Source organism: Gobio gobio, assembly GCF_949357685.1.
Source record: "Gobio gobio genome assembly, chromosome: 3".
Taxonomy (NCBI): Eukaryota; Metazoa; Chordata; class Actinopteri; order Cypriniformes; family Gobionidae; genus Gobio; species Gobio gobio.
This window is the reverse complement of record NC_137099.1, coordinates 27,318,292-27,333,738: the sequence shown is the minus strand read 5'-3', so window position 1 is coordinate 27,333,738 and position 15,447 is coordinate 27,318,292. Positions and strand designations below refer to the sequence as shown.

Here is a 15,447-nt window from a genome sequence, read left to right as displayed (position 1 = left end):
GTATCTTTATTCCTTTTCCTATTAGCCCTAAAGGTTATGAATTTCTGTTTTAAATAAAAACTTTTTTTTTTCAAACACAGATTAATTCTTCAGGCCAAGGACATGGGAAGTCCTCCCCTTACAGGCACATGTACTGTCCGTGTCTTGGTTGTAGATGTAAATGACAATAGTCCAACAATTCCATCCATGGAACCAGTGTCCATTGCAGAAAGTATGAAACGTATTTATGTTTACTGATACAATCCCAGCATTTTCACACCTTTTTATTTTTGTTTCAACATGTGTTCAAAATGTTAAAGAACAACACATTGAAAATATTCTTTCCTCCATCTCCACAGATCTCCCTGTTGGCTACATTGTCACCCAAGTGATTGCAAATGATGTAGACCTTAGTCCTTCAGCAACATACAGATTCAAAGATAAGGATCAGACCAGCAGAAGTTTTGCAATTGACCAGTACTCAGGGGTAATTACCACAACTAGAAGCCTGGACTATGAAGATCAAGCTGTCTATACATTGAGAGTGGAAGCATCAGACTCTGTCCATCAAACTGAGGCCGAACTCGCCATCCAGGTGTTGGATGTCAATGATAACCCTCCAGTCTTCTCTCAGGAGTCTTACCAGGTAAAACAAATATTATATTAAACTATTTTAAGAGGTCTTGATCACTTTTAAGTATTTTAGGATACAATCATGCAGTATTCATAATTTTATAGTATTGACCATCTTTTCCTGCACACATCCAGGTTTTGTTGCCAGAGTATACATCAGCAGACACATATGTTGTGTCTGTATTAGCAACTGATAAAGACTCTGGACAAAATGGAAGAATTTCGTATAGGCTTCTATCCTCCCCAATGAGAGGGTTCTACATTGATCCTGACAATGGTAATTTTCCACAAAAATTCTTTGCTCACAAATCTCTAACTAAAACAATACAACAAAGCAAGCTTGCTTTTATACAACAGTTTGATGGCACAAGTGTGTAAATAAATAAAAAAACTCTTTTGCGCAGAACTACTTCCTTCCACCACATATTCAAATCTCAAGTTGACAGTTTACCAGATGAGCCCAAGGCTCTGTTACTAATTCTAAAACGTCGCTTTAGAATTAGCAACGAAGGAACGCAGAGTTGCTTCATTGAAGCTTCTTGTATCATGTAGAGTAGAGTATTATGAGAGAGAGAGATCAACTAAGCGAGTGTACTACCTGCATCTGATATAGCATTTATTCTTTAACAGTTAACAGGATTTCCCATGACAACACTAGTCAATGTATTTGTCAGTTACGTCTTATAAGGTGTTGTTTAACCTCTTAAACTCTGGGACCATTTTTGGGATTTCCGCCTGGATTTGGCCTACCCAAATTGAAAAGCTTCCCATACTCACATACAGTGGTCAAAACACACAATTTTGGTGTCATTTTAAAAGAAACCCTTTGAAGTTTCATAAACCACTGCTAAACGTGATAAACATGTAAGTAGATGTTGTCTAAGCTGTAATAACCCCTCCAAAATGTTTTGGTTATAAATTCAATTTTGAAAGTATGTAACACAGGCCCTGTATGCTCTAGCACACAGACAGTTTGGGCTGTTTCCACTATATTCCAGAAAATAGTGTAAAAAATACTTTTTTCTGTATCATGTTGTATGCAAGATTTATACAAATGGATCTGAAGGGAGGTAGTAAAAATAATGTCCTTGTTTATAACCTTGTTTTAGTCACTTTCAATATAAAAAGTCTACTGCCTCATTCATAGACAGTTTTTGCTGCCATCTAATGGCCTAATAATGTTTATTTCACTGAAGTCGAAATCATAATCACTAACAGACCCTTTCTCAATACCAAATACAAAACATTATTTATATAAAATAAAATATTATTTGAAGAACAATAATATTGAAATGAACAAAAATAGCCATTATAAACGTATAAGTTTGTACAATAGGAAATAAACACAGGCAAACAATTCAGTCAAAAGGACAAACGCAGCATTCTAGTTAGAAACTACATTCTGTGACACAATAACAGTAGCATTTGTAAAATTATAGTGAGTTTGCTCCTCCGCCATTGACACTCGCTGTTAGAAATGCTGGCAGAAACAAGCAGCGTGATACAAATTGTGAAACGGTTTCCAGGTGATATTAGTAGAATATTGCATGCCTGGAAAAGGCTCTTAGTCAATCAGCCAAATCGAGAACAAGAACTAACTGTTGTATAAATGCTAATAAAAACAGAAAAAGGGAGCATATATACAGTATCTTAGTCATTATTTTTTGTTGGGTTTTTATTCAGTTAGAGTGATTTTAGTTTTACAGTAGTTCTATTTAGTATATCTTGCTCTAATAATAAAACAATCCTGTGTGTAAAATTGCATTTTCTACTGCCTACAGGTTCAGTGTTTACCAACAAGCCTCTGAACTATGTTGCAAATGGAAACATGTTACGGCTACTGGTGGAGGCACGTGACAGTGGTGACCCCAATCTATTTAGTGTCACTTCTGTGGACATAGAGGTGGTGGACTTTAACAATAATGCCCCCTTCTTCACACAGAACTCATACCAGGTGAGTGTTCCCGAAGATGTATCTGTTGGAAGCACTCTACTCACTCTATTAGCAGAGGACAGTGACTACTCAAATGAAAACACCCATTTGGAGTATGCGATCATAGGTGGAAATGACGAAAGGCGGTTCTGCCTTGAAGTTGTTAGCATTCCAGCTGAAGCCCACAGCCGAACTGTTGGCCAAGTAGTGCTCTGTGATACATTGGATCAAGAGACCACAGACACTTATTCATTAACTGTGACAGTAACAGACAGGGGAGCCCCACCCCTGAACAGCTCAACTGTAGTGTCAGTCAAAGTCCTTGATATTAATGACAATGCACCTGTTTTCAGTAATGCAGAGTACCATGCACAGGTCACTGAGAACAGCCCCATAGGTACAGCCCTTATCCATATTTCTGCCTATGATCCTGATCTAGAGGCAAATGGGACTGTAATGTACAACATCATCTCAGGTAACAGCAGAGGCTTGATCAGAGTGAACTCTGCAACAGGTGTCCTTGAAGTTAATGGGACATTGGACTATGAAGAGAATAAAAAAATTACCTTAACAGTCCAAGCATCAGATTGTGGTGCTCCAAGTGACAGAAAAGTATCTTTTGCTGTTGTTTACATATTGGTACTTGATAAGAATGACAATGCCCCATTTTTCATGTTCCCTACCTACAACTGCTCTGTGTCTGAAAACCTGCCGGCTTTTACCCCTGTGTGCACGGTACATGCTGCTGATGAAGATGCAGGAATCTTCGGACTACTTACTTATTCCATTTTAACCCCCTGTTTTGTGGACTATGACAGTACCAACCCAGACAAGAAAGAAGCCTTTGGTATTGATCCTCTTACTGGAGACATCTACACCAAGCAGATGTTTGACTACGAAGGAGAGAGTGAATTCTGCTTTGTGGTCGAGGCACGTGACAAAGGAGATCAAGTGGCAACCTTGAGAGTACAAATCAAAATTGAAGGCATTGATGAGTTTAGCCCTATCTTCACTCAGAATGTGTACCATTTCTCTCTGCCGACCAATGCCAAGGTTGGCCAAAGTATAGGCCATCTGATGGCTATGGATTATGATGGTGGTCTGGATGGCTTAGTGGAATACTCTTTAGTCAACCCATCTCCATTTTTCAATGTCAACAAAACAACTGGCTGTCTATATATTTCAAACTCTGTGTATCAGAGAAGAAAATCGATCTCAAATGAGACCACAGAGGACCTGATAGTTCTAGCAAGCAGCCCTAAACTGGACTCCAGGTCATCAATGTGTCATGTAGTTGTGAACATATCCAGTTTAGCAAAAGCTCTGTCAAGTGTTGATCTCAGTGTCCACACTGCAAGTCTCACTGTGTCATTGATAGTGTTCCTCCTACTTTTAATTAGCTTCGTTGCCCTTGTTCTAAGGTACAGGTCCAAAGAGAATGCTATAAAAAACACAACCTCTTTATCTGTTAACCTCAACCTTGAGACTGATTCTTTAGGAACAACAGATGGCAACCTGAACAGCAGTATCCGTGGTATTAACCTTCAAGATTTACAAGAACCAATAGACACATGGGAAAGAATGGATATCCCAAACCCTTCAAGAAACTCAAACTCAAAAGCCTCGAGTGGAAGAGGATCTACAGAGGAAGAGACTGCTGAAGATCAAGAGATCAAGATGATCAACAAGTTTCCATGTTACAAACAGCTTGGCTCTATCACAACACAACAGGCATCAAGAGTCTCAGACTCAGGGATTCCTGGTGACTCAGACCAACTCTCATTTCACTCAGTAGACGTAGACCCACTTTCTGGTGCCAGTATAGGTATAGTTAGAATAGTGGATATGCCCAGTTCTGAAAGTCTCCATAATTTCAGAGATGAAGGAGGAGGTGAGGGAATGCTTCCTCAGGTAGTCAACATGAAGGAAGTGGAGGAGGTCATAAGAAGGTGCATGTCCATGCCTGATGACCAGGAAACAGTTGAGGGCTCACTCACCAATCTGATTTCCTCTGAGGAACAGCTACATGGAAGCTACGGTTGGGACTACTTTCTCAATTGGCAGCCACGCTTCCAATCTTTGGCCTCTGTTTTTACAGACATTGGGAAGCTTCCAGATGAAGGGATGAGAGCCAGTGATGTGGAGCCAGAGTCACAGAGCCTTCTGCACCCACCTCCTCTCATCACAGCAGTTGCCCAACCAGGAATACGTGCTGTCCCTCCCAGAATGCCCCATAGAAGATTGCCTCTGGTCAGATTGCCCACAAACACCAAGACTTCCACTAGAAACACAGAGTTGACCCATTCAGCAATGACTCCCAGTTTCTCTCCCTCGCTGTCATTACTTACCGTTAGGACACCCAGTACCTCCCCAGTGGTTTCAGAAACTGGTTTGGGATGCTATACAAAAATAGCAACACTGCCAAGAGACATTTTGGATGATGCAGAGATTCAAGTGTAATCATGTATTTTAAATATATATATATATATATATATATATATGTAAAAATCTTCACTACTGTAAGTCAGAATGTGCTTTTGTGTTTTGGTGTCGCATGAATCAAGATTACTGTAATGACTGTTTTTTTTATAAATAATGCTAATAACCAAAGTTATAATCATAATATTGTATTGTTATAAAAATACAACACATAAACCAAAAATATGTATTATGTTAGCTTTTTTTATCATTTTTAATTGTTTTATTGCTGATTCACTTAAATTAGTTGTTGTTCTCATTATCTCAATTTTATTTTGCCAAGTATTTGCTTTGGAATTTCTGAATTGTGTGGGCTAGGATAACGCTAAGGATCTCTCTAAGTACACTGAGTATATATAACTGAACAAGCACTTTATTGTACAATATGGAGTACCTATATAAGTACGAATACAATTAAGATTAAGTTAAGATAAATTATTAGCAATGTAGCGATTATAATTAACTGCACTGACAAACATTTACCACTTGATTAACAATACCCAATAATCAGGGTCATATTCTATTTCCTAAACTCATATAGTTAAGAAAACTGTCAAATATATAGCCCTGCTATAAGGTATGTTTTGTTTTCTGTTTATAACTGAGACCAGTTTTAATTCACACTTCATACATATACGTCGTTCATCCAAAAATGAAAATTGACTTTTAATACTCATTTTAAAAAATATTACCAAAGTTGCTTTTTTTAATCTTTGCAATATCTCCCGTATTAAACCTTTTCTGTCTAGACCTGATGCAGAAAGTCTTATTTGTGCCTTTATTACACCAATTACTGTATTACTTTATTACTGTAATTCACTTTTTGTAGGTCTACTGGCAAAGGTAGCAATATAGTCATACAAAATGCAGCTGCTCGTGTTCGTGTACCACTTCTTCACTTCTTCCACTGGCTTCCAGTTCAAGTACGCATTTATTTTAAAATTCTTATTTTATCTTAAAGCAGTACATGGGTTGGTTCCAGTTTACATTTGTGATTTGATTACACCAGCCATACCTTCTCGTTCTCTTCGCTGTGCTGGTTCTCTTTCTCTTTATCAGCCTCTCTGTGAACTTAAAACCATGGGAGGGAGGACTTTTTCTTGCATTACTCCAAAGTTATGGAATTCATTACCTGTTTCTATTAGGAAACTTCTCAAAACAATTTTTTTATTAAAGTTTTTCATTTGTAAATATCATGATTATTTCTATTATATACTTATTTGTTTTTGTATTTTGTAACATGTTGTAGCATTTTGAGTATGAGAAAGGTGCATTACAAATAAAATGTATTATTATTATTAAAATGATCTAAGCTTTCAATTATCCAGTTGATCCAGAATAAAAATATGTTTTTGTTTTGTGGTTTATCCAGTTAACAAAAACATCTGAATATCACTTGAGTCACTGACTCAATCCAATTGCAGTTTACTGCAGATGTCATTACAACTTAAATTTCCAAAGATTTGAATATAACAGACAAGTAGTTTGGACCATTTTTATGATACTTTTGTGGCCAGAATGTTAAAAATAAATCACCCTTTGTGTTTCATGAAAGAACATCATACAGTTTTGGAATGAAATGTTTAGGTGATCTATTCCTTTAATTGTGGTGGTCCATTTGTTTACGTTTGTGATATAGAAAGTAATAGCACTTTATTTTCTATATCTCAGCTGATCTATAGTGCCATCTTGAGAAATTGAGTTATAAAGCACATTGTTATATTATGCTGAACAAAGTTTGGAAAACATGATGCAAAATTAGGAAATATTATTAATTCAGATGTCCTTAAATAATTATTTATCCACTTTTCAAAAGTATAAAAAAGCAGTCAGACAGTACTTTTTTTTATTTTGTGAAACTTTGATTAAACTGGCATAACATTCTGTTATGTCTTACATTTTATTTTAAATATAGTTGGAAGTTTAAAACAAGTGTGTGCATCCCCACATTTTCAGGCCTGTTATTATGAGAAAATCTCCTCACTATTAGAATTTCTCTCACTTTTTGTTTCTTCGTTATGTCAAAACATTAAATGAGTTTAGTGAAATTACACAAAAGGCTTCATGCAAAGTATGAGCTGCAAGACTTTGTGTGTCACATGACCAAAATATTGTGACCAAATATTTTGTTTATACTTTGTTCCAACAAAACCTTAGTTCCGCTTCTTTAAAGAGGCAGAATTACGTTCTTATAGCGGAGTTGTTAAATGTGGCCACCTGTTTGCCAATTCCAAGTTCCAGAACCATGATAAAGGGCTCTAAAACCATGAGTGAGGTTGTAGAAATGGCTTAGCCATTTTAACAACTCCTATAATCCAAACTCAGTAAAAGACAATGACCACATTTCCCACAAATCAGCCCCCACCCCTTACAGTCTTTATGAAGTCTTTACAGTCTTTTGAACTTATGTGATCTATTTTGAACTTTTTCACCCCAGCAGATTATAAAAAACAAAAAACAGCTAAACCATGCGACTCTCCTTTTCAGATCTGCACATTCATGATCATACTGGTGACAACAAACTAACCATGCTATCTTTGGACACCAAGGAAGCTGTTTTGATAAGCATGGAATGTGTGTATTTTATGTATTGATCTGCTTGATTTACAGGCCCTTCTTCAGTGTATTTGATTACTTAGCATGTGTAAACTTTCACATACTGCGTCTTTTTTCTTCTTCTCCCTATTACAAAAACATTTCATTAAAACTCGTATTTCAATAAAACTAATTTATAGAAAACATATCAATACATTTGTATATTTTTTGTTTTAAATTCTTTATTCTTTTTCAAGTTTATCATTCCACGGTGGAATCTGATCTCTTTCTTGCATGAGTTTTAGCAATGGTGTTGGAAGACAGCAAATTAACCTTTGGTTCAGAAGCCTGTATTAAATTTTAGGATGCTACATAGGGCTTAATGTAGCACTCAAACAAAACACTATGAAGCAGCTCTTAAATGTGTACAGATGTGCTCCAATGTGGATAACATGGATAATAATTTTCAGGCTTGGGCAGACTTGAGAAACAATTCTAAGTTCAAACATACAGAAGCATCATAACAAACAATGTTTCCTTTCTTTTCCTTTTTTCCCTACTTTCCTAAGATAGATAATCACCTCATGCCCCAACTTAACATGCCAAAACTGTCTTCTGTATTAATTTTCTATTTTATCTCTGTGTGTTTAATATGAAAACTTAGAGCAGAGCTTGAATAAATGTCTTTGGCAATGTTTCTGAAAATACATTATTGCCTAATTTGAAGTGCACTGCTTATTTAAAATAAACATCGTAATATAATAAACTACAGACCAAAGATTTCAAACATTCACTGCCTATATCCATCCAATCATCCAATGTTTGGAAAGTTCAGATTTCAACTGTCCACCCAACCCTTTTCTGGAATACCTTCATTTAATTTCAGCTTGTGCAGAAGCCATCAAAAGTTTATTACACATCAACTCCATGAGCTTTGAGGCATTTGCCAACACTTAGGTAAAAATTAAACCTTGCAATCCCAAACCATTAAATCATGCCATTTGTCAATAGTATTCCAGGACCTTTAAGACAAAGCAGCCAAAGAACATGAAAAAGAGAGACTACACATCTGTGTTAGATTTCAGCCAGCTTAGAGTGATGCGTTGAATGCAGATAAATGACAGACAGCAGACTTTAACAGCAGCTCCAGTTCTCTGTTTACTATTTTTCAGCACAGTAGAGCACTGCATAAATGATGGCCGAACGTTCATCACCACTGAACAATTTCCACAACACCAGACGTTTAGGGAAATGATGAGGATGGGGTCAAAGGTTTGCCCAAAAAAAACCCAAGTTCATTTTAGCTATATTTTTGTTGGTTCTCTGCTGTGCGTAGGCCTGCTGGTCTATGTCTTCATTTTGAAGTGGACAAAAAGGTATGAATGAAATTAATGAGGTTCCATTTCGAGGGAACTCGCACTGCGTTGAAGACGAAACTATGCGGAACCCCTCTGCGTGATAACGTCTGAAGCATGTGTAAAACTACATGTGTAAATCCTGATTGGTGCTACATCGTGACGTAGCGTGTGATGGTGCACACAGAAGCTTACAAAGGCACGTCGGGACACAACAGCGTTAGCTTCTTCAGCAAGAGCTATATGTGTGAAATTGTCCATCTTGTTTATTGTTGTCTATTATTGTATTGTATATTATTGTATTATCTGTCATGGTGAACGTAAGGCAACTCAGGCAGTGTGTGCCTCCCAAGATACATCACGGGTGGGGACACACACAAGCTTTGTTTACATTGCCTGGGAGTGGAGCATGCACGGGAAGCTCTCAAGGGGTCTGCCTGTGTACACTGTGTGCAGCTGCCACTCAGAAAGCTCCGCTCTCACCTGGCCTTGTTTGATGAGGCAGGCTAGGCTTGTGCTCTCCATGGTTCGGGTCCCACGTCCGCAGAGGAGGCACAACAGAGCTCAGGATAGCTTCAGCCCTTTCTCAACCCTCACTTGCCGTTTACAACACTCCCGTTCGGGATACAGAAGCCTGCTCTGCGGCTTCTTCTGCCCCGAGCAAGAGCCAGATGTTGGGATTGTCTTCTTCCGAGGAGGATTTGGCCTTCCCTTCTTTTTCCATTCTCCATTCTGAAATCTCGAGATCATGGAAAAGGCTGTTATCCTCACGGGCTTATGAGCTCAACAGTACATATCTATTCATCCATCTTGGGCTCAAAGGAGAACAGCTATGGGATGTCGTGGGTTGAAATCTATGTTCTTTCCCTGCCGTCTTATACGTTTCGGGGTTGCATCAGTTTCCATCAAACATATTCTGCAATGTCCACCCGCTGCGGCCCTGCAGAGTTCACTCCCTCTCACGAGGTCTGTAGAAAAATTATATCGGTCATTCACTGCCGGGTAGCCACTTCATGGCAGCGAACTATCTATCTGCAAAGTACCTGAGGTCAGTCTCGAGAGACTGGTCCCCCTAGTTGACTATCTAGAAGCATATAATCCTCTACCCAATGTGTCTCAGTAGGGTGAAAAAAGGCTAAAGGATCCAGTTCGGATCCCATCCACTGAGGTTCAGCGGAATTTTAGAGACTGTCGTGAACCCCGAGTAGGGTCAAGTACTGATCGAGTTCAGTCCCTCTTGGCATAGAGCTTATTCCTCCTCCTGAGAGAGAGTCCAGGTTTCATAGCCGGTACTTCATTGTTCCAAAGAAGGATGGTGGGTTACATCCTATTTTAGATCTTCAGCACTTGAATCATTCTCTGAAGAGTTTCAGATTCAACTATTCCACTCATCATGATTCAGATCAAGTCCGAAAACTGTCACAATAGATCTACAGGATGCTTACTTCCATGTTTCCTCCTCATCCTTCAACAACTTCAACACAGGAAGTTCTTGCGGTTCACTTTTGGGGGCAAAACGGTCTAGTATCAGGTTCTTCCATTCGGCCTAGCACTAGCCCATCACACCTTTACGAAATGCATGGATGCAGCACTGGCTCCAGTGAGACTCCAGGGCATTTGTGTCCTCAATTATATAGATGATTGGTTGATTCTAGTCCAGTCGCAGGAGATGGCAGTTCAGAATCGAGATGTCGTCCTTGGCCATATAATGTGCTTGGGGCTCAATGGCAAAGAGTCTTCAGTGGCAAGATGGTGGACCCTGACGTGCACGTATGTAGCCTGGCAGGTACTGGGTGTTGTTTGTGCTGTTTGTCTAAACCATCTAAGCCCAAATTTTCACTACATCACTGGATTATCTGGACACAAATCTCGGTTCTCACATTAGTCCAATCCTAAAGAAGCTTCATTGGCTGCCAGTTAAATCACGGATCAAATATAAATTCCTACTACTGACGTACAAATCTCTACATGGACTTGCACCTCAGTATCTGACGGATCTACTCCATCCGTACTGTCAAGCTCGGTCCCTGCGGTCCTCAGACAAGGACCTGCTCGCTGTCCCTAAGTCCAGGCTACGGACATTTGGCGATAGAGCTTTCTGTGTGGGTGCACCATCACTCTGGAACAAGCTTCCTCATGCCATCCGCTCTGCAACATCTTTAGCAACCTTTAAAAACCAGCTTAAAACACACCTCTTCACTGAGGCCTATGGGCCATAGATGCTCTGGTTTCTCTCCTTCTTATCCTTACCCCCCCCCCCCCCCCCCCGTGTCCATCCCTTCCCTTGCTATTTGTTAAGCGTCCTTGGGTCTTGTGAAAGGCGCTATATAAATTAAAGTTATTATTATTATTATTATTATTATTATAGTTCCATACATTGTGGCGCGGTTGTTGCTGTCTGTGCAACATCGCTTTAACAAAGAAAACACCTGTGTTGGCAGTAGCCAACCCCTGCTGTACCCCAAACTTAACCTCAATGGATACGTAAAGATGTCTTCCACATCGCGTGAAATGCCATCTAACCCATGCCATGGGCTCGTTCAACTCACCGTATTATTACTTCTTGCTGGTGATGTAGAACGCAATCCCAGACCACAACCAACAGCGAAAACACAAACCGGCGTCTTTCAATGTGCCCTGTTTGAAACTCTCCTCAACAATCTGCCCAAACCATTGCCCTACACTCCCCTGTTTGCTATTTGGTCAATGGCTTGTATCTACTCACCCCCTGTGCTGCCGTGGTTGTCTGTACCGGTCACTCCTTTGATGGAGTTTTCTGAGGTGCGTCCACAGCGGGGGGCTGTGTCAAGCTTGACGAACTCCAGCGGGAGTGTTGAGGGGGTCATCTCGTTGCAAGAGCGGAGTGGTGAGTCCCAAAATATACCGGATTGTCATGGTTTAGGTCTAACATTGACTATGCCTTCAATTAGATCTAGGAATCCCGTGATGAAAAAACACAGCATCGCAAAGTTTTTCCAAACGTTCAATCAGGCTCGAACTGTGAAGTGGTGGCTCAGAACCAGGGTGTTGTCCCAGAGGGGAAACCCGTTTTGTATGATCAAGGTTACGAGCAGATGCCTTCGTACCCTTGTCATATGGAAGAAACCATATAAACCTTCCTGTCTCAAGGTCCAATGTTAGGGACACCCTTTCGCTGGAGGATAGTGACAATAGATGTGTCCCGCATGGGCTGGGGAGTGGTCATGGAGAGCCATTTCATTAGGGGTCTATGGAGAGAGCATTATCTCTCATGGCACATAAATTGCCTGGAGAAAATGACTGTATAGCTTTGAGGTACTTCCAGACCTCAGGGGCCATCATGTTCTAGTTCGAACAGACAATATTCTAGGTTATTATGTGCAGAGGTTTTTGGTCCAATAATTAGAATCTCAGTTTTTTTTTATTATTATTATTAAAAATAGTAGGAAATGATTAGTCATCCAATTTTTTTATATCAGCTATGCATTCCGTTAATTTGGTGAATTCCCCATAGTGTCGTCTTCAATGTAGCAAAGGGAACTTCTCGGGTGACCCTGTAATCACCTTGCCACACCTCCTGAATGCCTGAGAGCGGCTTTCTTCAGCCTATCAGAAGCTAGCTATTTGTAAGCTTCCGTGTACACCTTGTCTCAAGCTAGGTGCATATATTTTGGTATTACATGCTAAACAGATTATAAATTAATTGGTCTTGGAATGTTTATATTTTTTATAAAGTTGTTTTTCACATTCATTTTGTATATAATATAAGCTACATTTATGATTATCACATAGTTAAAAGCTTAAGTACTTTTGATTTGTGACAGTGAATGCATTAAATCTATGTGCATATTTATGAATTCATGTATTTTTGTACAATAGGCCTCAGCTTCCCTCACATTCTATTGTTTGCATCAGACCTTATCAAAACCATGTGGAACACTATAGCTCTATGACTTTCATGTGTTCCAAATCGCTCTCTGGACCTTGAGAAGAAAGCAAGGGGAATGCCTTATTTTTATGCACATTTGGGCTTTCAGATTATTTCTCAGACTTGCTTTTGCCAAAGATGTTGGTTTAACTTGAGAAATTTGTCAATTTAGACTCTAACCTTTTAGTTTTTCATACAAACTAAATGGTTTGATAGAAAATTTCTTTACAATAAGGTTTCATTTGTCAACATAGTTAACATGAACCAATAAACTGCATTTCTACAACATTTATTAATCTTTGTTTATGTTAATTTCAACATTTATTAATACATTTTAAAAATCAAAAGTTGTATTTGTTAACATTATTTAATGCACTGTGAACTAACATGAACAATCAATGGACAGCTTTATTTATATTAACAAACAGTAACAAAGATTTACAAATACAGTACCAAATGTATTTCTCATTTTACTCAATTCTTTGTAAAGTATACAATTTATGGATTGATATTGAGATTGTCCATATGTATTTGAGATCAACACAACAAATGTGTTTCTCATGATTTCTGTGCTTTCAGTTCATACATTTCTCTAAAATGCAGTCTGCTAAATTGAATTATGTAGGGCCAATGTAAAACTAGCATAAAGATAATTGTTTATCTTACATTGCGTACTAAAAAACAAAAATGCTGGCCTGACTACATAACTGTTAGAATGTAAAATTTGTTCAGTACATCTGATTAATCAATACAATAGTACAAGCATAATATATTACACACTGAAAATAAAACATAGAGCAATAAGTTACTTTCATATCACTAAGGTTACCAGTGTGTTTAAAGGGTTAGTTTTGTTTGTTTTTGCACACAAAAAGTAAATAATGGCAGTGATTGTTGTTCTGTTTTTGAAATCTGTCCGTTATATAACTTCTCCACACGGCTCCGGGGGCTTAATAAAGGCCTTCTGAAGCGAATCGATACGTTTGTGTAAGAAAAATAGCCATATTTAACACTTTATTAAGTAAAGTTACAGCCTATTCAACTTCGCAACTGGTGTGAAATGTCGTCAGGCGTAGCGTAAGCATTTAGAACTGCGAGAGGCACTTTCAACACTTTTTCCGTAAGTTGAATACGGAAGGCGATCGGCCGGAACTTTACTTTATAAAGACTTCAAAAACTTAAAAAAACAACAATCACTGCCATTATAAAGCTTGGATTAGCCAGGAGTACCTTTTTAATATAACTCCGATTTTATTCGTCTGAAAGAAGAATGTCATATACACCTAGGATGACATTAGGGGCAGTAAGTAATGGGCTAATTTTTTTATTTCTCTGTGAACTGACCCTTTAAGGTTGAACCATTGTATTCACATGGACTATTTTAACGATGTCTTTACCTTTCTGGGCCTTGAAAGTTTCAATTACGTTGCACTCTATGGAGGGGGTCAGAGAGCTCTCGGATTTCATCAAAAATATCTTAATTTGTGTTCCGAAGATGAAAGAAGGTGTTACGGGTTTGGAACGACATGAGGGATGAATTATTAACAAATGAGTTATAATGAAGACTTCAGATGCAAAAGCCTATAAGTCCGTCTGACGTTTTTCTTTAAAATAAGCATTTTTGTCAGGCTTCTATGTATAGGTTTCTACCTATGTACCGTACCGGTACTTCTGAATGGGCTGAGGCTGGGATTTAGTGGGTTTGACGTGAAAGTATTTTATGAATGTATACTATATGCGGAGAGCATTCACTCAGTATCGTTATCTCATTTTTGACCGAAGTGGCTTTTAGAGGCTTTTGCATCTGAACTCTTCAATTAATGACAGAAGTTTTTCAATGACAATGACATTTTTTGGGTGATTTAACCCTTTAACTTTGAATGTTTTGTAGAAGCATAAATAGTGTAATACAACACTATAGGAATAAATATGATAATATGTTTTCTGTTCATTACTTAATTTATGTAAATTAAGTTGTTGATGACAGACACTACCCAGTTGGAAGAAACTATTTGTGCCTGGTTGTTCACTGGTTGTTTTAATGACTGAAATGTTTCTTTAAGGTTGAGATCTGAAAGATCAGAGTGAGAGGTGAAGGGTTATCATTTATGATCTTGACACACTGCAGCCAATGAATCACACTGCTGATCAGATAACACGCTTATGTCTGGCTTGTCACAGTTATGAATGAGGTGACAACATGCTCAATGATAGAGCAGCTCTGTCACTTATTCAGTTCATACTTGTTTGCACTGTAGAAATGTTGTTCCCATGCACTGCAGTAGTCTTTATCCATATCTGCCAAAATTATAAATGTTGAGACCCACATTTGAATATGTGTAAATGTGTAAATATTTGTGTGTAATAGTATTTGACTATTGCATAGATACTATTGCAAAGAAAATCATTTATTTGTATTGAATGTCCACTTTTTGCTTACTTTAATAAATGTATGTCATTCAATATTACATTAAATTTAAAGTGTACTATACTGTATAACTGTATGATTACAAATGTATGATTACAACTGTTTTTAAATACATGCCATATTGTACCAAAAAAGTGTAAAGTACACCGATCAGGCATAACATTATGAAGTGAATAACACTGTTTATCTCTTCATCACG

At 38.2% G+C, this 15,447-nt stretch overlaps 1 protein-coding gene across 1 annotated transcript in view; it reads left to right on the top strand.

Moving 5' to 3' along the window:
- Positions 1-5,005, top strand: part of dchs2 (dachsous cadherin-related 2) — a gene marked incomplete at both ends in the record, with an annotated part of 41,459 nt that extends 36,454 nt beyond the window's left edge. Inside the window, 4 exons of the mRNA XM_079813175.1 lie at positions 81-211; positions 339-625; positions 748-889; positions 2,394-5,005. Coding sequence (XP_079669301.1) covers positions 81-211; positions 339-625; positions 748-889; positions 2,394-5,005 — 3,172 coding nt within the window. The remainder of the gene's footprint in view (positions 1-80; positions 212-338; positions 626-747; positions 890-2,393) is intronic.
- Positions 5,006-15,447: the final 10,442 nt, after the last annotated feature.